The sequence below is a fragment of the Olea europaea genome, chromosome 8 (genome assembly GCF_002742605.1).
Source record: "Olea europaea var. sylvestris chromosome 8, O_europaea_v1, whole genome shotgun sequence".
NCBI classification, from domain to species: Eukaryota; Viridiplantae; Streptophyta; class Magnoliopsida; order Lamiales; family Oleaceae; genus Olea; species Olea europaea.
The window spans coordinates 13,104,517-13,125,830 of record NC_036244.1 but is presented as its reverse complement, the minus strand read 5'-3'; the positions used below and the strand labels follow the sequence as shown (position 1 = coordinate 13,125,830).

General features: G+C 33.8%; 2 protein-coding genes across 2 annotated transcripts; both read right to left on the bottom strand.

Moving 5' to 3' along the window:
* Positions 1-2,790: 2,790 nt before the first annotated feature.
* Positions 2,791-4,468, bottom strand: LOC111398844 (protein JINGUBANG-like). The gene is made up of 2 exons (XM_023025963.1): positions 3,673-4,468; positions 2,791-3,561 (listed from the first exon to the last, which is right to left on the bottom strand). The coding sequence occupies exons 1-2, from the start codon at positions 4,424-4,426 to the stop codon at positions 3,059-3,061; spliced, it is 1,257 nt and encodes a 418-aa protein (XP_022881731.1). The 5' UTR covers positions 4,427-4,468; the 3' UTR covers positions 2,791-3,058.
* Positions 4,469-13,126: 8,658 nt separating this feature from the next.
* Positions 13,127-14,592, bottom strand: LOC111398842 (protein JINGUBANG-like). Its single transcript, XM_023025962.1, has 2 exons — positions 13,797-14,592; positions 13,127-13,683 (listed from the first exon to the last, which is right to left on the bottom strand). Exons 1-2 carry the CDS (start codon positions 14,548-14,550, stop codon positions 13,181-13,183), a joined length of 1,257 nt encoding a protein of 418 aa, XP_022881730.1. The 5' UTR covers positions 14,551-14,592; the 3' UTR covers positions 13,127-13,180.
* Positions 14,593-21,314: the final 6,722 nt, after the last annotated feature.

The window sequence follows — 21,314 nt, the reverse complement described above, 5'->3', positions numbered from 1 at the left end:
TTGCCGTGTTGCCATCCTTATATGAAAATGTTTTATTTGAAATAATGTAAAAATATTTACGATAAAACCATCCATTAAATGATTTTTAACTCATGAAACTTTTAAGAATAATAATAATAATAATAATTGTTCTAATATTAAGAGAATAGAGTAGGTCGAAATCGAAGTGTGTATATTGTTACAATGATGATCTCATTTATATATATAGTCTTTCAATAAGAGTTACATATTGTTCAAAATACGTACTTTTAGAGGTAGCAGGATTATCATCTAGATATTCTAATAAGACTAAATAATTTATCATCATTATTTATTATTTTGTAACATAATATTATAGATATAGATAATTTTTAATGGATAATAGCTAGAATTAATTTCAATTGCTTAGTTGATTTCTCATTTCTTGAAAATTGAAACAACAATAACAAAAATAATTATACAACTAAACCCAAAATTTATCGTTTACCTGTAAAAACACAAGAACATTGCCGTACGACCGAATGGATCATGTAGGAATGGGATAAGATATGTCATCCTACCGCAACTGTTGACTTTATAATATAATTAATTAATCTCGATTATAATTCAAAATCAAAAATTTTAATATCCTCTGTTGTCATTCTTTAAAATATCAAAAGTTGCTTGTGAACAGCCACCTGACACGATTAAATATCTTAGGTGGTTAATTATTAATTATTTTTAATATTTTAATTTGAGTTGGTATGCAAAATGTCCGTAATCAAGTGGTGTATTTTGATGCAATTTGGCATTAACTAATGTTTTTGGTAATCTTAATTAATCCAAATAACAAGTGATAATTAAAAATCTTTTGAATTAATATATTTTTTAACAAGGCCACGCTTACAACAAAAGAGGAGTTGGGAGAAAGTTGCTCAATAATTAATTGTGATTAAGAGACACTAACCAGGTTCCTAATTATTTAATGAAATTTATTCACCGTCTGAAGAAGTTATCTCCTAATTGTAAATTAATAATTGTGAACCTTTCAACTTATTTTATTTAATCAAGTGGGTTAAAATTGATGACACGCAGACATTATGAGGGTATGACAAATGCTATAAAATAATTGAATAATTGCAACTAAAGCTACAAACATTTAAAACACTAGTAGGTTTTTCTCAAATCTTTTATTTGTTGCAATCGTCGCTCTTAACCACTTTAGCTGTTGAATGTGAAGCTCTTTTGGACGATTTTCATTGATAATCTCCGTCAGTTGACTAAAAATTTAAGTTTGACTACATTTTAAATAATTTTAAAAGAGGTAAAATAGTAACTTTCTATTTATCACATCAAATAATTAAATTTATTAAATAAAATAAGAAATAAAAAAGAAAACAATATCGTCTTCTCTCCCCATCCCCACCTCAAACCCGAAATCAACCACCTGAGACTAACCATACACAGCAGTCTCTACCACCACTGCCACAGCCACAGCCACAGCCACCCAACAACCTCCACCATCCAACCCCAAATTAAAACCCAAATTCTTTAAACAACAGAATTTTCCTCCATCCAGTGGTTAATTGTATAATCACTAACCTAATTAAAACTCGAATTACTTGAGATACATAATTTACCTCCAACCAATACGGTAGATCAAGCCTCAACTCATATTTCTACACTAAAAATGTATCAGGATGGCAAAAGTGCCTGTTCGATAGCTTCATTTTTCTCAATTAAATCAATTGAAGGCCGAGGTAGATCGTTTTGGGTAGATTGCAGTAGTGTTTTGGGCCTATTTTGGTGATCTTCCATTAGAATGTACCTCTTGATGAGGCAGGATGAATGGTGGTGGTCGATGGTAATATGCATCGTCGAAAGTCGTGTTCTCGATTTGTGAAGGGGTCGAAAATCGAGGATATTTTTGATAGATTTCTTCCTACAAAATAGTTGTTTGGCTTGGTTGTTTGTTGGAGTATGTTGGGGTGTGATACCGTCAGCATGGGGGTTATTTTTCGACGGCTTTGGAGGCGACAAGGTGATGGTTAAAGAAAAAAAGTGCGACGGCTCCATTTGGGCTTTTCCTTTTTGATGATTATTCATTTCTTGGAGCAATTTGTTCTTGGTTTAATAGAAAAGTGATGTTCACTGTAGTGGTGGTAGTCAATGGTCATAGGTGTGGCGTGGCGGTGGCAGATTTCTAGTTTTAGGTTGAGTGGTAGGGCGTGGGGTGGGGGTTGGGGCGTGGAGGGATTTGCGGAGGTAGGGTGAGAATCAGGGTGAGGGTGAGTTTCTTTTTTCATTTTTTGTTTTTGGTTTAAGTTTTTAAATTATTCTATGATAAAAAAAAAATATTAAGTTACCATTTTACCATCTCCTATTTTGTTAGAAAATGATCAAAATTTATGTTGATGATCAACTAATAGTATTTTGAATGAAAACCATCCAAAAGGGGTTCACCTGCAATGGTTGAAAAGATTAGGGATGGCAACTGCAACAAATGAAAGAATTGGAAAAAATTTGCTAGTGTACTAAAGATTTGAAACTTTTGCTGCAATTACCACTAAAATAATCTAAATTATGTGGGAGGTAAATTTTATTAGTCTTCTCCTTTTAGAAAAATGTAAGTGCGATCCAGTGTAGAATCATTGATGTTTAGTATTAGTTTAATTGACATTGAGTTCCTCATCCAATAAAATTGAGATATATTTTCATTTATTAAACAATGAAGTAGTGAGTTCATTGCCAATAAATTGATGTTCCATGATACTACATAGCAACCCTGAAGTACTAATTATTCTTAGTTCAAACTTTAACTCCATGTGTCCATGTAGTAAAACTGGTCAAAAGTTGTTATGCACTAGGTACAAAAGGAAGTACATTCATAATACCCGAACCCATAAATTTTTTTTACCCTCAAAGGCATCTAGCATTTTCTCAACGAGCTATAGTATCAAAAATTCTATAGCCTTCAACGGGCTTTTGACTAAACAAAGCCGGTAAGCCCAAGTCCTACACTCTCGGCAGCAACAAACTCAAGAAATACAAAAACAGAAACCTCAATTTTTTCTATGTACTAGATTGGCTGAAGTAACAGCTAAATAGGGGGAACCCAAATTTGCCAAATTTTTACATCAGAATCCAAACTTCCACTGTAAACTGAATAAGAAGTTCCTGAATCAATGGTACTATCCCTACTATGATTACTGTCTATAGCTGCAGCCAAGCACTTGACTGGACCTTTGTGTCCTTCAAAAACTGCCAAACAAGAATGATTTGTTCCAATTCCTCTCCTCCAAATTCTAACTGTTTTATCTGCTGATCCACTGCACAACAAATCTGACACAATAGTCAAGCACAAGATGGCTTTGTTGTGACCTTTTAGGGCCCCGGCCGCTTCCATATGGCAGCCGTCACTGCCCCTTTTTTCCCACACGATTATCGATCCACCACCGGCAGCACCGGAGTATAGAATCGAGCCATCAGTTGTTAGAGCCAAAGCATTCACTGACGATTTGTGTTTTTCAAGTGTAGCCACTAGTGAATGCTTCTTCTCTCCTTCGTTTTTCTTCCACACTTTGATCTTTTTGTCTGCAGAACCTGTATGAAAATTGTGCACGTGTCAGTCGGGTATTTGAAGACAGAATCTGGACCAAAAAAAGAGCCCTCTCTTTATAAACTTAAGTTTTCAGTCGAGGTGGTTCCACGAACCTGTATAAACATGCGCATCATTCGACAATACTATAGCATTGATAGCATCATCGTGTGCATTCCACACTGATTCTAGGCAATCGAAATTCGAGGTTTTCCATACTTTGAATGTTTGATCCCAGGAAACGGAATAGAGTAAAGATCCATCTCTTGATAAAGCCAGGGCTGATATTGTATCCACATGACGTACCCAAGTGGATATCTTGTGTCTACGAACTTGTACATAATTCTTGGCAGAAAATAATCTCCGGAAACGATCATTAACCGTTGGTAATGTTGCAATACACTTGTACTTCTGATGGGGTGTGATTTGATCAATTTTCCATACACGAATTTTGTGATCTTGATGGGCACTAAATAGCTTATCACCCAAGATTAATATGGACTTAACAGCACTGCATCCTTCCCCAACTGTATCAGGAGACGGATTTTTGAGCGCTGAGGAGGATAAATCGCGGCTCCATACGCAGATTTTGCCGTCAGAAGAGCCGCTATAGAGGTGTTTTTCGGCTAGGGCAAGGGAGAACATATAGGAATGGCCTTTGAGGGTAGCTAGGCTACGGTGGTAGCCCGGCAAGGGGTGTTCAACTTGTGGAGTCGAGGGTGTTAGAGAAGGGATGGAGTGTAAACTTTCTTGGGTCGAGAGGGAAGAATTAAAAGAAGAAGAATTTGAACCAAGATTTCTAGATCGAGATTGATCAGAATCTTGATCATGGGAGTGGCAAGGCATATTAGAACATGGGAGAAATCCCATTTTCTCTCAAAGAGAACGAAAAATATAATAATTCAGTAAACTCTTTTAGTGATGACTAATGAAAGGCCAAATCCAAATTTAACTTGCTTATAAAGAATCAACATGGGTGGGAGCGGAGGGGAGGGGAGGGGAGGGGAAGGGGTTGGCGCATTTTAGCAAAAAAAAAAAAGAAAATGGCCAAACATCACGTGCGTAAACTCTGACGGAAACGGTAAGATTGTAGAAAAGAAGCAATATTTAATATAATTTGAACGTGCACCTTTTTATTTTTTGAATAAAGGAAAGCTTTTTTGAACAATTTTCCTGTTTCAATCAAACATCAAGTGTGTCCTATGGGCATTTAACATCTAAATAGACATTTATCATGTGAAGATACCGTGCACCTATGTTAAAAGCTTGTGACACAAGTGCACAAATAAAAGGTTGAATTCCATAGTTACCACATTTATAAAAGTTTGGAGACAGTGAGGCACAAAAAAAGAAAACAAAAAAAAAACTCTTATTTTATTTTCAACTATTTCAGTTTATTTTAGGGCCATTTTACAATAAAAAAATTTAAAAAAAAAAATCTAAACTATATGCTCAACTCAATTCTTGATCAAAAGTCTAACTCGTACGTTATTTTCATGGAATAGTCTGCCAAAAATAGACTAAGAAGAGGGTTCTTTCCTTCTTTCAGGAATGGCAATGTGACAGGTTCAAGGCGGAGCGCCCCCACTCCGCCCCGTCTAAGGGCGCGGCGACGAGACAGGGACGGGGCAACTTCTTGCCCCGTTTAATTTTTTTTTACATTTTCAAAGTTTCAAGTTATGTTATTATTAGATAATAAAATACAAATTCAAAAAGAGTTTTTAACAAATGAATTGTCTAGAAATAAAATTATTTTTAATTTTTTTTTATATTTTTTCCTTCACGGGGCGGGTTAGGGGCTGAGCATCCCCGCCCCACCTAGCCTCGCCCATTCGGGTGGGTTTTTTTGCCCCATTCGGGACAGGGCCCATCGGGGCGGAGCAGAACGAGTTTTTTTTGCCATCACTAGCTTCTTTTCATCTTTTACGCAAAAGCCAAAAATGCTAGTATTAGTAAAGTCAATTGAAATTGAATGGTAAAATGTGCACCGCATGTCTGTAGTCGAAATTTTGGAGAATTAAAATTAATCAGAATCACTTCCTAGCCTATGTCTAACTGGTCTTTGCCTCCAACCGTTCGCTCTGAATCAATAAAAGAACTATTTAATGCAACCCGTGCCCTTTTCAATTCCTGCTAAAGCCAATCAAAATGAACACGAGAGCATAGTTCGAAAATGCATATAGACTTCAAATACAGGCAATTCCATTCCATGTAAACTATCCAAAACATAAAACCTTTTTTTTTTTTTTTTAAAAACTTTGAGGACAAGCAAAAGCACCGTGGTCGAATCCAAACATTTCCACATAAAACTGATAAAAATGCTTTTTACTGTGATGGTTATATTCATTGTGAAGGTGAACATCCCTTGTGCTCTTTTCGAAAACAATCGTGCTTTCTGTCTCAGAGCGCCCTTGTTTTCACCCCTGTCCCCAACCCGGGACAGGGGGTTTAATCCTTTCGAAAATACGTTTCCTATTTTCTCCTTAATTTAGGAGGGTAGGTACAGTCCCATGACCCAAAGTTTCTGTGCGGCAACTCTTTTTCCTTATACATTCGGTTATGACACCACAATGAATTATAATATATTAACATAAATATTTATATTCATTAACATAAAAATGTGTGTAAATACCATTTATTATTTGACAAAAAAAAGAAAAAGAAAAAAGATTACCATTTATTCACGATGAGGTAGTAGTCCCTGACACCTAAGTCCTCGAGGGATAGTTATGGGACGAGTCAGATCGGGGCAACCATTCACATCCTTCATTCCATTGGGTATTTTTGTCTCCTTATCTCGTACCCGATTAAGGCAGGTAAGGTAGGGCAAGGTGAGGTTCCGATGGAGTGGAGCGGGGTAGGTTCCCTTTCCCTTTCCCTTTCCCGTTTATTTTTATTTTATTTTATTATTTTTTTACATTTACATTTTTAATGTGCTTAGTTCGTGTAAATAATAATAATTATTATTATTATTTTGTAAATTTATAGAACAACACATGTTTTCTTCAGAAATGATGAGGATTTTTTTTTTCCTTTTTTTGTGAATAAAAGACTTATATTCGAAATAGACTATAAATGAGATGGGGACCTTCTTCTCCATATTGACCTCCTGCCTAGTTGAACCCAATTAGGCGGGGAATCCTCCTCCAGTTCAAGACGGAGCCAGCGAATACCAGGTTTAACCTGAATTTTTTGCTTTCCCTTAAAAACTTCTACTTCAGAAAAATGAATATTCACCATTTAAAGATAACTTGATCCTTATTCCTCCAATTTTAAAACAATTAGATAATGACACGATAAGTTTTATACATTCTCTAGGGATCATTCGAGTTTATCTAAGTGATAGCAATGTTAAGTTTTCGGTTCACGATTTCTTATTTTTTGGATCTAACTTCTCTCTTCACCTCATTACAAATACACCACAAAAAACGATTCATTCAACACAGTAAAAATGTGATCCAATTTGCGTAGATCTCTTTATACACGTTACTTAGTCATAAAAAATTTAGGGAACCACTCTTAACACTTAGCCGTTTTTTAGACTTCATTAAAAATGGATTTTGGGGAAAAATATATTTCGAAATAGCAATTTTTAAAAAAATGTGTGTTTAAAAAATAAGAATTTTTTTAAATTTATGTGATATTATTTTATTGGAGATAATATAATTAAAAATAAGAATAGGAAAAATGCATTTTCTAAAAGATGAAACCCAAACGGGGGTTTAGTCACATCAATGATAGAAGTGGTGAATATTGTAATAGGATTTTGTCATTTGTACATTTTTGGATTATATCATTATTGACTTTCCCTTTATTTATTCCAAAAAATAAAAAATAAAAATGTGAGCGGGAATTTTTAAGTTGACGAATGTCAAACTTGGTGGATACTTTGAAAGATATTTTACTACATTTCAACTTGGAAGCCAATCGAATCTTATCCCTTGAAATTTTTGTGGCCACAGTCCTAACAATATATACAATCAAAATTCCCTCCATTTTTTTTATTGAAAAGATGGAATTTGGATAGAACGAAAATGAATTTCAGAGACTTGAATTGTATACAAATTATTTTCCTGTGAATTATAAGTTATTGTATTTGATTGATATAATTTTTCACGTTAAAAATGTTAAAATAAAAGTATTTTTTTGTGTTCGTTTGTTTTGTTTTATATGAAAATTGTCAATTAAAGGGATGTAATTTACTGGTATTAGGGATGAAATTTGTTTCCATTGTCAAAACAAAAAAATTCAAGAAAATCATCTATCATTTAGTGTTCGTTTGACTTTGTTTTACATGAGAATTGTCAATTAAAGAAAAATATTTTTTTACAATAATTCTTAGAATTTGTTTCCATTACCAAAAAAAATAATAATAATAATAAATAATTCAATAGTAACTGGGAAAATTAATTTCCACCATACAAAAGCTAGAAAATTACAACTCCGAAGAAATCCAAGAATTTAATTTCCATGAAAAATAAAAAACTATCAAACACAGAAAAGTTGGAGATTGGTATTTTAATTCCATTTTCCTTAGAAAATTGGTGCCTATCAAGCAGTGCCTTATTTTCAAACCAAGTATTTTAACCATTTTTGAATTGTCAAACAGTACGTGACTAATCTCACTTTTTTTAGCCCTATTAGATGATTATTATTTCGAAACTCTTTATTCTATGTACTAATTTTTAATCATATTCACACAATAAAATATTTTGCACATAAATTCAATTTTTTTTTTTTACATTTTTTAATCACACATTTTTCAAAAATCCACTAGTCAAAACTTTATTTTTGCCAAATAATGGTTTAAGCCCCTCTTTGATGGCCAAGAGATATTGAGGATAATTGATATTTTGAATAGTAATTCTTTGGAGAATATTTGGTACATAATTTTTGGTACATGAGGTGTTTACTGTCTCACATAAGTGGGTTCCACTAGAATAAAATACTCAAATGACTTGACATCATGTGAAAGGATAGATACCATTATGTATAAAAAATTATATACAAGTATCTTTATTCACTATTGAACTAATTTAAAAAACTCTTATATAGCATGTGCAATGCATCTGTCGATTGTAATCTAGTTATATGACCTTTGAGTATACAAACTTCTAGTTTATCGAGACATTGATGAATGGACTGACAAACACAAAATTGATCTTCAATAAGTACTATCTATATGCAAATATTTATCAACATTTCTTTTAGAAACATTAAAATAAAAATAAGCCAACGTTTAGCTCATATTTATAAGCACTCAAATTGTTTTTTATAAACATAATTTGAGATAAATAATGTTATTTGTAGTCACTCTCTATCGCACTCGTCCTACGTAAAACGCATGTAGCGATTAATGATTTGATATATGTGACAAGAAAAAAACTATCAAATTAATACATCAAATCACAAATCGCCATGTAGAATGTAATGTATGACGATTACCACAACGAGTGAATATGAATAGCATTACTCTTTTAAGATATACAAGAGTACTATCCATTTATTTTTATGTTTTCATAATTTAAATCGTTAATAAATACTTCACAAACACGATAAAATGAAGAGAGGAAGAAAAATTTTAATACTGTAAAACCAGAAAAAAATTCTATAATCTTCAATAATTTTCTTTTTCATTTGAATACTTGAATAGTTGTTGAGTTCATATGTCTAACAAAGCTAGAGATGACAAAATCCTTCATCATCGTCCTGAACAGTAAATGGAGTGAGGAGAGAGAGCATGATCCCCACTCTAAAGTTCTTGAACCGTCCCAATTCTATGTATTTTATTACATTTAAACTAGTTACATTTTACAATTTAAATTGTATTTAGAAAAATAAATAATTAATTAAAATGTGCAGTTAGTGGGAATTTTTTAATCCCACCCTACCTCCCGATAATTCTTAATGGGACGAGGATGATAATGGTCGCCCTGCCCTGCTATCATCCTAAGTAGGGCCTCTACACTCTAGATGGAACTCTAGACAATGTATTTTTTCCTATCACGTCAATTTGAAAATGTCCATATCGATTCCATTGGTGATGATTTGACTTCCCCCAATTTTATGTTTATGGAAGTAGAAATGGTAATGAGACGGATTTGGGATGGGGATGAGAACTCCAAATCCCAATTAACTCACGTTGATTATGCTATTATTTTAAAAATGCATATTTACTAGAAAAATATTATTATATAAACGTATACAGGGCAAGGGATCTATAATCCCATCCCCGTCCCGTTCAAGCCAGGTACCTATCGAATTTGGGATTTCTTGCCGTGTTGCCATCCTTATATGAAAATGTTTTATTTGAAATAATGTAAAAATATTTACGATAAAACCATCCATTAAATGATTTTTAACTCATGAAACTTTTAAGAATAATAATAATAATAATTGTTCTAATATTAAGAGAATAGAGTAGGTCGAAATCGAAGTGTGTATATTGTTACAATGATGATCTCATTTATATATATAGTCTTTCAATAAGAGTTACATATTGTTCAAAATACGTACTTTTAGAGGTAGCAGGATTATCATCTAGATATTCTAATAAGACTAAATAATTTATCATCATTATTTATTATTTTGTAACATAATATTATAGATATAGATAATTTTTAATGGATAATAGCTAGAATTAATTTCAATTGCTTAGTTGATTTCTCATTTCTTGAAAATTGAAACAACAATAACAAAAATAATTATACAACTAAACCCAAAATTCATCGTTTACCTGTAAAAACACAAGAACATTGTCGTACGACCTAATGGATCATGTAGGGATGGGATAAGATATGTCATCCTACTGCAACTGTTGACTTTATAATATAATTAATTAATCTCGATTATAATTCAAAATCAGAAATTGTAATATCTTCTGTTGTCATTCTTTAAAATATCAAAAGTTGCTTGTGAAAAGCCACCTGACACGATTAAATATCTTAGGTGGTTAATTATTAATTATTTTTAATATTTTAATTTGAGTTGGTATGCAAAATGTCCGTAATCAAGTGGTGTATTTTGATGCAATTTGGCATTAACTAATGTTTTTGGTAATCTTAATTAATCCAAATAACAAGTGATAATTAAAAATCTTTTGAATTAATATATTTTTTAACAAGGCCACGCTTACAACAAAAAGAGGAGTTGGGAGAAAGTTGCTCAATAATTAATTGTGATTAAGAGACACTAATCAGGTTCCTAATTATTTAATGAAATTTATTCACCGTCTCAAGAAGTTATCTCCTAATTGTAAATTAATAATTGTGAACCTTTCAACTTATTTTATTTAATCAAGTGGGTTAAAATTGATGATACGCAGACATTATGAGGGTATGACAAATGCTATAAAATAATTGAATAATTGCAACTAAAGCTACAAACATTTAAAACACTAGTAGATTTTCCTCAAATCTTTTATTTGTTGCAATTGTCGCTCTTAACCACTTCAGCTGTTGAATGTGAAGCTCTTTTGGACGATTTTCATTGACAATCTCCATCAGTTGACTAAAAATTTAGGCTTGACAACCTTTTAAATAATTTTAAAAGAGGTAAAATAGTAACTTTCTATTTATCACATCAAATAATTAAATTTATTAAATAAAATAAGAAATAAAAAAGAAAACAATATCGTCTTCTCTCCCCATTCCCACCTCAAACCCGAAATCAACCACCTGAGACTAACCATACACAACAATCTCTACCACCACCGCCACAGCCACAGCCACAGCCACAGCCACCCAACAACCTCCACCACCCAACCCCAAATTAAAACCCAAATTCTTTAAACAATAGAATTTTCCTCCATCCAGTGGTTAATTGTATAATCACTAACCTAATTAAAACTCGAATTACCCGCGATACATAATTTACCTCCAACCAATACAGTAGATCAAGCCTCAACTCATATTTCTACACTAAAAATGTATAAAGATGGCAAAAGTGCCTGTTCGATAGCGTCATTTTTCTCAATTAAATCAATTGAAGGCCGGGGTAGATCGTTTTGGGTAGATTGCAGTAGTGTTTTGGGCCTATTTTGGTGATGTTGTTCCATTAGAATGTACCTTTAGATGAGGCGGGATGAATGGTGGTGGTCGATGGTAATGCGCATTGGCGAAAGTGGTGTTCTCGATTTGTGAAGGTGCCGAAAATCGAGGCTATTTTTGATAGATTTCTTCCTACAGAATAGTTGTTTGGCTTGGTTGTTTGTTGGAGTATGTTGGGGTGTGATACCGTCAGCGTGGGGGTTATTTTTTCGACGGCTTTGGAGACGACAAGGTGGTGGTTAAAGAGGTGAAGTGCGATGGCTCCATTTGGGCTTTTCCTTTTTGATGATTATTCATTTCTTGGAGCAATTTGTTCTTGGTTTAATAAAAAATTGATGTTCACCGTACTGATGGTAGTCAATGGTCATGGCAGATTTCTAGTTTTAGGTTGAGTGGTAGGACGTGGGGTGGGGGTTGGGGCGTCGAGGGATTTGGGGAGTGAGGGTGAGGTGAGGAAGATTCTTTTTTCTTTTTTGTTTTTGGTTTAGTTTTTAAATTATTCTATGATAAAAAAATATTAAGTTACCATTTAACCATCTCCTATTATCAAAATTTATGTTGATGATCAACTAATAGTAATTTGAATGAAAACCATCCAGAAGGGGTTCACCTGCAATGGTTGAAAAGATTAGGGGTGATAATCGCAACAAATGAAAGGTTTGAAAAAAATTTGTCAGTGTATTAAAGATTTGAAACTTTTAATGCAATTACCACTAAAATAATCTAAATTATGTGGGAGGTAAATTTTATTAGTCTTTTCCTTCTAGAATAATGTAAGTGTGATCCAGAGTAGAATCATTGATATTTAGTATTAGTTTAATTGATATTGAGTTCCTCATCCAATGAAATTGAGATATTTTTTCATTTATTAAACAATGAAGTAGTGAGTTCATTGCTAATAAATTGATGTTCCATGATACTACATAGCAACCCTGAAGTACTAATTATTCTTGGTTCAAACTTTAACTCCACGTGTCCATGTAGCAAAACTGGTGAAAAGTTGTTATGCACTAGGTACAAACGGGAGTACATTCATAATACCCGAACCCATAAATTTTTTTTACCCTCAAAAGGCATCTAGCATTTTCTCAACGAGCTATAGTATCAAAAATTCTATAGCCTTCAACCGGCTTTTGACTAAACAAAGCCGGTAAGCCCCAGCTCCCCAGGGCACATCCAAGTTGGCGGAACAATCACATTGGGGGGTTCTGGAACCAAGCGTGGGGAGTTCGATTCCTGGTTGGAGCAGCTGAGTGTTGTAATAACCAGAGGAAGGATTGGAGCAGTTTGGTGATGTAATAACCATGGAGGAGGCTCCCTTTGGGGAAGGAGTAAAAGCTATGTGGGAACCTGAGAATCAACAAGGGCACAACCTGCGATTTAACTTCCTGAGCAGCTGAGGGGCCGGAGGTTCAGGGACGAGGATATAGTCTGACGTAAGTTGGGACACCTCGTTTAAAAAAAAAAAAAAAAAGCCGGTAAGCCCGAGTCCTACACTCTCGGCAGCAACAAACTCAAGAAGTACAAAAACAGAAACCTCAATTTTTTCCATGTACTAGATTGGCTGAAGTAACAGCTAAATAGAGGGAACCCAAATTTGCCAAATTTTTACATCAGAATCCAAACTTCCACTGAAAACTGAATAAGAAGTTCCAGAATCTGTAGTACTATCCCTACTATGATTATTGTCTATAGCTGCAGCCAAGCACTTGACTGGACCTTTGTGTCCTTCAAAAACTGCCAAACAAGAATGATTTGTTCCAATTCCTCTCCTCCAAATTCTAACTGTTTTATCTGCTGATCCACTGCACAACAAATCTGACACAATAGTCAAGCACAAGATGGCTTTGTTGTGACCTTTTAGGGCCCCGGCCGCTTCCATATGGCAACCGTCACTGCCCCTTTTTTCCCACGCGATTATCGATCCACCACCGGCAGCACCGGAGTATAGAATCGAGCCATCATTTGTTAGAGCCAAAGCATTCACTGCCGATTTGTGTTTTTCAAGTGTAGCCACTAGTGAATGCTTCTTCTCTCCTTCGTTTTTCTTCCACACTTTGATCTTTTTGTCTGCAGAACCTGTATGAAAATTGTGCACGTGTCAGTCAGGTATTTGAAGACAGAATCTGGACCCAAAAAAAAGAGCCCTCTCTTTATAAACTTAAGTTTTCAGTCGAGGTGGTTCCACGAACCTGTATAAACATGCGCATCATTCGACAATACTATAGCATTGATTGCATCATCGTGTGCATTCCACACTGATTCTAGGCAATCGAAATTCGAGGTTTTCCATACTTTGAATGTTTGATCCCAGGAAACCGAATAGAGTAAAGATCCATCTCTTGATAAAGCCAGGGCTGATATTGTATCCACATGATGTACCCAAGTGGATATCTTGTGTCTACGAACTTGTACATAATTCTTGGCAGAAAATAATCTCCGGCAACGATCATTAACCGTTGGTAATGTTGCAATACACTTGTACTTCTGATGGGGTGTGATTTGATCAATTTTCCATACACGAATTTTGTGATCTTGATGGGCACTAAATAGCTTATCACCCAAGATTAATATGGACTTAACAGCACTGCATCCTTCCCCAACTGTATCAGGAGACGGATTTTTGAGCGCTGAGGAGGATAAATCGCGGCTCCATACGCAGATTTTGCCGTCAGAAGAGCCACTATAGAGGTGTTTTTGGGCTAGGGCAAGGGAGAACATATAGGAATGGCCTTTGAGGGTAGCTAGGCTACAGTGGTAGCCCGGCAAGGGGTGTTCAACTTGTGGAGTCGAGGGTGTTAGAGAAGGGATGGAGTGTAAACTTTCTTGGGTCGAGAGGGAAGAATTAAAAGAAGAAGAATTTGAACCAAGATTTCTAGATCGAGATTGATCAGAATCTTGATCATGGGAGTGGCAAGGCATATTAGAACATGGGAGAAATCCCATTTTCTCTCAAAGAGAACGAAAAATATAATAATTCAGTAAACTCTTTTAGTGATGACTAATGAAAGGCCAAATCCAAATTTAACTTGCTTATAAAGAATCAACATGGGTGGGAGCGGAGGGGAGGGGAGGGGAGGGGAAGGGGTTGGCGCATTTTAGCAAAAAAAAAAAAGTAGGAGTAGATATGTGGTCAACGGAGCGCCAAATGGCTCGACATATATGGATACAAATTTGCATTTAACACATTTTATCCTTCAAATTTTTCTTCATATTTTCTTGGGGACCTTTACAAGGTTTCAAGGACCACTAGTGCTTTTAGTAAAAAATTAAAAATAAAAATAAATAAATAAATTTAATAAGCAGATGTTGGATATACAATATTCAATCGTATCAAACATTACAATATAGAAAACATTTTAAGCTACATGCAACGCTTGCTTTTTGGCTTGGCATTTATGCGATTGTATGCCCCCATGTATTTTCCGTCAATTGTTCGAATGACAGGATTTGCATCTCGTCAAAGACAAAATTTGCATCCTATTTGGAGCTGAAAATGAATCAAATTAATGCATATGGATTTGTTAAATAATATTTCGACCAATAGATGGTTAAATGGCACTTTGGTATGGTCTCTTTTCGCTAGTAAACGAAAATAATATTAAAATAGAAAACAAAATGAATTATGAAAAAAGAATTAGGAAATAATTTTTCCTAATTAATAAGGGGATAAGACAGCTAAATTTGGTGTCTCTTTCTTGCAGTGACATTTGGAATTTATAAATGCAGTATACATATGTTGTCCAAGGACCGTATCCGTGTCCTCTCCGTAGTTAAAAAATTAAAAAATCGTGTAAAATTATCGTAAATATTGTATTATTTAAAGAATGATATTCTTTTTCAATTGTTTCGTCACATTCTACTCTGATTTTTTGAGGGTTGCTCTCTTCAACCAAGAATTTTTTTCCCCGAATGGTCAATTCGAACATACCCTTGCTTGCATCACAAGGATTGATTTAACTTTGATTATCAACTAGAATTATTGTATGTGTCTATGCTTGACAAAATGCCCAGCTTTCGATTCATTTTAATTGGTTACAAGAAAATGTTTTGGGGCCAGATATGTTAGAAATTAAGCCCCAAAAGTCACAAACCAACTCCACAATGATGTCAATATTTGAAATTGGGTGTCTAGTCAATTAGCAAAATTGTGGATAATTTTGTCTACACAACTTGGTAAGAAAAGTGCAGTTGATGGACGGGTTATGCTACATGTATATTATGATGTCCATAATGTACAAATCGCATAACATCATTGGAGAGTTCAAAAATATTTTTTTCAATTCTCCAATCATAAAATTCCACACGCACATTATGAAATCTACATATAAAATTATCCTTGATGGATACTTGGATGCCCAGTTGCTAACTTATGTCAAACTTTGATTTGATTGATTTGTGTAGATATAGGCTAAGATCAACCACTTTTCTAATTTTCTCTCTATGTTTAGAATTTATTAAAAAAGTGACAATCACGCGATTAATTGGATATAGCCATTCGATAAGTCGAGTTTTAAATTAAGGTTGAGAATCAATTAAATGGAGAGTGATCGAGCGAGTGAACAATGAAATGTACAAAAATATTTCATGAATTAAGTCATGAAAGAAAGAGAAAATGCATAACATGATAATATGGGATACAATTAAAACATTAGAGGAGTTATGCATTAATTAAAACTTAAAATAAGAGAGGTTTTAGTAATTTTCAAATACGAAAGGCGTTGTTATAAACCTCAGAAAATGTATAAATTATTCGAAGCTTTAAATTATGGAGAAAATTACGGAGGTTTATGTAATTTTTAAAAAGTGAGGTTTGTCTATAAAATTATCAGAAAATTCAGAAAGATTTGAATTATTTAAAATTTGAAATTATGAACGTTGTGTATAATATTTAAAAGTGAGGATAGTCCTACAGGATTATCAGGAAAGGTATCTATTATTTACCAAAAATATATATTTATTTATTATCAAGTATAGTCATACATTTGAGCGAATCCAAATTTTAAAATGAGGTATTAAAACCGTGTCATTCTTGCAAAGCGTAGAATTTAAGTCATTTGTATTGAATATAAATGGAATATGTCATGCAGGGGAAAAAAAAAATCAAAATGAAAATCGTATGAACAACTACATTCGAATAATCAATTCGCGTTGTTACTTTCTTGTTTCCTGTGTGTACATCCACATGGAAAATACATCAATAGGCTGGATTTTGTAGTAAATGAGCATGAAAATAATGTACAATAAAATACATAATAAGAACCGTGAAGCGACTTTTTGCTAAAAGATGAGGGGACGTAGGCTAGAAAGAAGAGACTTTCCTGTGGGTCATATATACAATATCAAGTCGAGAAACTTGAACAATCAGTCCCCTACTTGTCTTCCTCAAGTTTCATGCAAAATTTCACATTTTGACAAAGTTCTTGACAAAATTTCTCGTTTTGACAAAGACAACTTATTTCTAAGACTAAAAAACTATTTTTGAACATGCTTAATTAATTTTGTGAAAATTACATTGTTTTGAAAATCTGATCAAACATTGACACAGAATGAAGAAGGTTAAGGGTCGAATCGAGGTTGAACCGAGATCCACCCAAAAGTTAAATTTTTGATTAAATAAAATTTTCTATAGATATGTATTTATAAAATTAAAAATTTAACTATTATCTAGATTATACTTTTAAAATAATTAATACTATTAAGTTTAAGAATTTTTTTCAACATTTGTTAATTATATTGGTAAAATTACCAAAAACCCTACTTATGAACTTTACATTTCAAAAAAAAAAAAGGGTGATTAGGTTTAAATTTCTAAAATCAGGTGGTCATTATTTATTTAAAATTAAAAAAAAAAGTTTATCATAAACTAATTGTTTATTTATATGATGTAGTTTAGACGGTCCATATTTCAATTACGCAACATTTCATATCACGTCTCTCTCTGCATGTACTCATCCTTGTCATTCAAACCACGCCCCTCTCTCTATGCCATAAACCACCCCTCTCTCTACAATACAGAAATGACATCGCTATCTCTACTATAGTGAAGTAACATCTCCCTCCCTTTCTCTATCGCTTTCAATCGAATAGTAGATTCTCATTTATCGGAGAAATAGCTCAAAACATAGTAGTGTTTGAAATGGCTAAAACCTGTAGAGTTGGTACGAAAGTAATGGAGAAGGATAAAGGAAAGAAGAAAATGTTGTCGAAAAGTCTTCTTCAACAAAGAGAGTCAATGTCGGCCTCTGGCGAGAAATCCATGAAGAAAGTGAACTTGATTTTGTGACCTAATTTGTGAAATTTGTGACCTATTTTTGAGTAATTTATGACCTCATTTGGGTATTTTGCGAAGAAAATATCATTTTGTGACATGTTTTAGGTATTTTTTAACTTGAAGGGTCTGTGACTTATTTTATGTGCTGTTTGATTAATTACTATTTATTTGAATCGAATATGTTTTCTAAAGGGTGTTTGATTGTTTGTGAATGAAATACGTGTTGTGACTATCTGCTGATTTGCGTTATGATTTTGGAAAATTTGTGACCAACTATTTTATGATCTGAATATGGATGTGTTGGTCATAGTGAAATGTTTATGTGTTGAAGGTCATAATAACATGCCTAACATTACGATTGCACAGCAGTGGAAATATTTAATAAAACCAAGGAATTGATTTTCTAGAAAAATCACCAAAACACCAATATAGAGTGTCATTACGCACTTTGTGATGAAATTCAATGTTGCCCAGAGGGACAATCTAGAAAACACATGTGTCTTCTACTAGATACATTGTAGGGAGATAGTAGTGCAGCCACAGTTGATTCACCATGTTTTACTGTGGGAAGTGAAGCAATTGAACAAGCAAGAGATGTGGTTTAACCTAAATGGGAGATATATCCGTTTCTCCATTGTCGAATTCTGTTTGGTTACTGACTGGATTGGGGTATAATGGGGTCGATGGTTGACCGTTGTTAGATGAAAAATCGTTTGTAGTGAAGGATACATATTTTAGGGACTTAAAAGCGTCACAAGTGAAGATGTCAAAAGAGTTTTTTTTTTCTTTTTTTTCACTAGATGATGCACCAGACCATGATATGGTTAAGATTGAGATTATCTATTTTTTCATCTCATATTTATTTGCTACATCCTACCCGAAGGTGGTGGATCGATATATTTTTGCACTTGCAGATGATTTTGCCACTCTTGAAACATTTTCTTAGGGCAGATATTTGTTTGAGACCACCTTATCATCACTAAAAAAGGTATTATCAAAACAAACAAGCCACTACAGATTGACAGGATTCTTTGTGGCTTTCCAGGTGTGGTTGTATGAGTGCATCCCTAAACTTGAGGGGAATGTGGCCACAAGAATTTGTAAGAAACATTCACAAATTATGAATTGGACTGCGCACGAACATTCTTTAGCGACAATGTTGGAAGACAAAGTGTTTGAAAGTGAGAATGTAAGGTCTTAAATGCATTTGAATTGTTATGTAATCATTTGGTTAATTATATATATTTAAAATGACACATGCTTAACATTTTTTCATCTTATGTTAAACGAGTTGTGATAAATGACATTAATCCATCTGAAGTAGAGCTCAAGATACCATATATGAGAGGTTCTAAATATGAACTTCACATATATTATCATACAAAATATGATTTGTGACCTGAAGTATGAGTATCCTGTTGGTAAAGTGACATATCTCTTATGATTGTGACCTGAAACATATGACTTGTGAATTATTCATATGATTGTGACCTAAAGTATGATTATCCTATTTGTAAAGTCATATATCTCTTACGATTGTGACCCGAAACATGTGATTTGTGACTTATGACTTTCTTCATTGTTATGTATGTTATGTACAATCGGTAGATGTACAGTGCTCAAAAGCCTATACAACCAAATCAAAACATTGGGATTCTCTAAAACTCAAGTGGGCACATGTAAGTCTACTCCTCTGTCGTCAAAGGTACATGTTGAAGATTTAGACAATCATTTTGTAGCTCCACCGCTGCAAAAATAAACAGGGGCTGCTAGCTCTAATTCTCCTTATCAGCGTCGTGCTACCTACCATCCTGATTGCTCATATGTTGAAGTAAGTAATTTCATTGTGTATTGACTTAAGAAGACATTTATATACAATTCCACTAACTACAAAATTTATCAGGAATGTGGTCGATTGAAATAGTTGATTGATAAAGAAATAACTAAGCTTCAAATGGAAAACAAAGGGTTGAAAGAAGAGTTTATATCAATGAAGTCAAAACTGTCTAAGTTGAATGACAACATGCATCTATCAAACAATTCTTTGAAGCTTAATGAGGTTATTTAGAGTCAAAATGTGTTGAAAGATGGCTTGAGCAACATCAAGTCGTCCTTAAATCTTTTGTTGAATCTGTATCTGACATTTTATCTTCGATGATGGATGAACTTCAAACGAAGTTGAGTGGTAAAGATGGTTTCAAGGAACAAGAGCTAAAAGCTGATGATGTGGTTGACAGAAAAGGCAAGGGTAACATGAAACTTGAGTCAAAAGATAATGATGTGGCTGAAAAAAGGGACAAGGGTAACATAACACCTAAGTTTTCACATGTTTTTCATGATGACTACGTTCTCTAATCTCCTTCATTTGATCTACAAGTTGGCTTCTCATAGAGTCCTAAAAGCTCTGATGATGTATTTATTACTAGTAAAGAAGTATAGGATCAGGTTGATGAGGTTATTGCACGTGTGTTAAAGTCTAATGAACTTCATGTCGAAGATATCATTTTAACGAAACATTTAGTATTTGATATTGTAAATTCAGATTGATTGTCATACACTAATTCAAGAAACATTTTTTTTTATATTTTTGAATGAAGAAGATACACATGCACCTCCATCATCTGGACTACCTGTGAAGAGAGCACAAAAGCAATTAAAAACTCTACAGTCACCTTTTGTTAAGGTTGATCCACATCATGTCGCTACAGGATCAAAATCTAACTCTGGAAATGTCGTGTTCCAAAATTATTTGAAGGGAGTTGATAGTGCAGACCTGGGTTCATTCTAAAATTGGTTTGACAGAGGATACAAACCCATATATTGAATGTAGATTATGAGTGTTTTTGTGTGAAATGTGACCTACCATTATTTTTTGTGACCATAGCAGTGCTGGTCACAGACAAAAATAGATCGATCACAATCTTATTCATATGTTTGATGAGTACATACATGTGTGCACAGAGTAAAGTTCAACAATGTAGATAACGTGATAAATCCTCAATTTGTGTGTGGCAATGTCACTGTTCACCATAAAAATTTGGTTGCATGAGTTGATCGATTCTAATTCATCATTGAGCAGCATGACACAATATTTTCACCATTTTTTCACATATGCATAGTAATTTACATCAGTTATGTATGTTTTTTGTTATTACAGCACTTAGATGCATACTTTCATTACATAAGAAAACTTCCAAAGTTTGGTGAAGGTGTGAAGATGAAAGCAACAACTACAGATTGTATATTTGATATGACAATCCAAATGTTATACTCCAAATTTGTTCAAAACCCAAACATTGTGAATGAAAAGAATGAGCTAATCAAAATCATCAATGGTGAATGGTTATTATTTAATACTGCTTGGAGAGAAGTTGAATCCAAGTTGATGCCCACAAATCACGTTCATTGGATGTTAGGGCAGTTTCACATTACTAAC

What these genes read in the sequence shown, in the direction of transcription:
- LOC111398842 (XM_023025962.1), bottom strand. Translation starts at nt 14,550, where the DNA reads ATGGGATTTCTCCCATGTTCTAATATGCCTTGCCACTCCCATGATCAA. An exon ending in TGATGCGCATGTTTATACAG is followed by an intron (nt 13,684 to 13,796) that starts GTTCGTGGAACC and finishes ATTTTCATACAG; the next exon opens with GTTCTGCAGACAAAAAGATC.
- LOC111398844 (XM_023025963.1), bottom strand. Translation starts at nt 4,426, where the DNA reads ATGGGATTTCTCCCATGTTCTAATATGCCTTGCCACTCCCATGATCAA. An exon ending in TGATGCGCATGTTTATACAG is followed by an intron (nt 3,562 to 3,672) that starts GTTCGTGGAACC and finishes ATTTTCATACAG; the next exon opens with GTTCTGCAGACAAAAAGATC.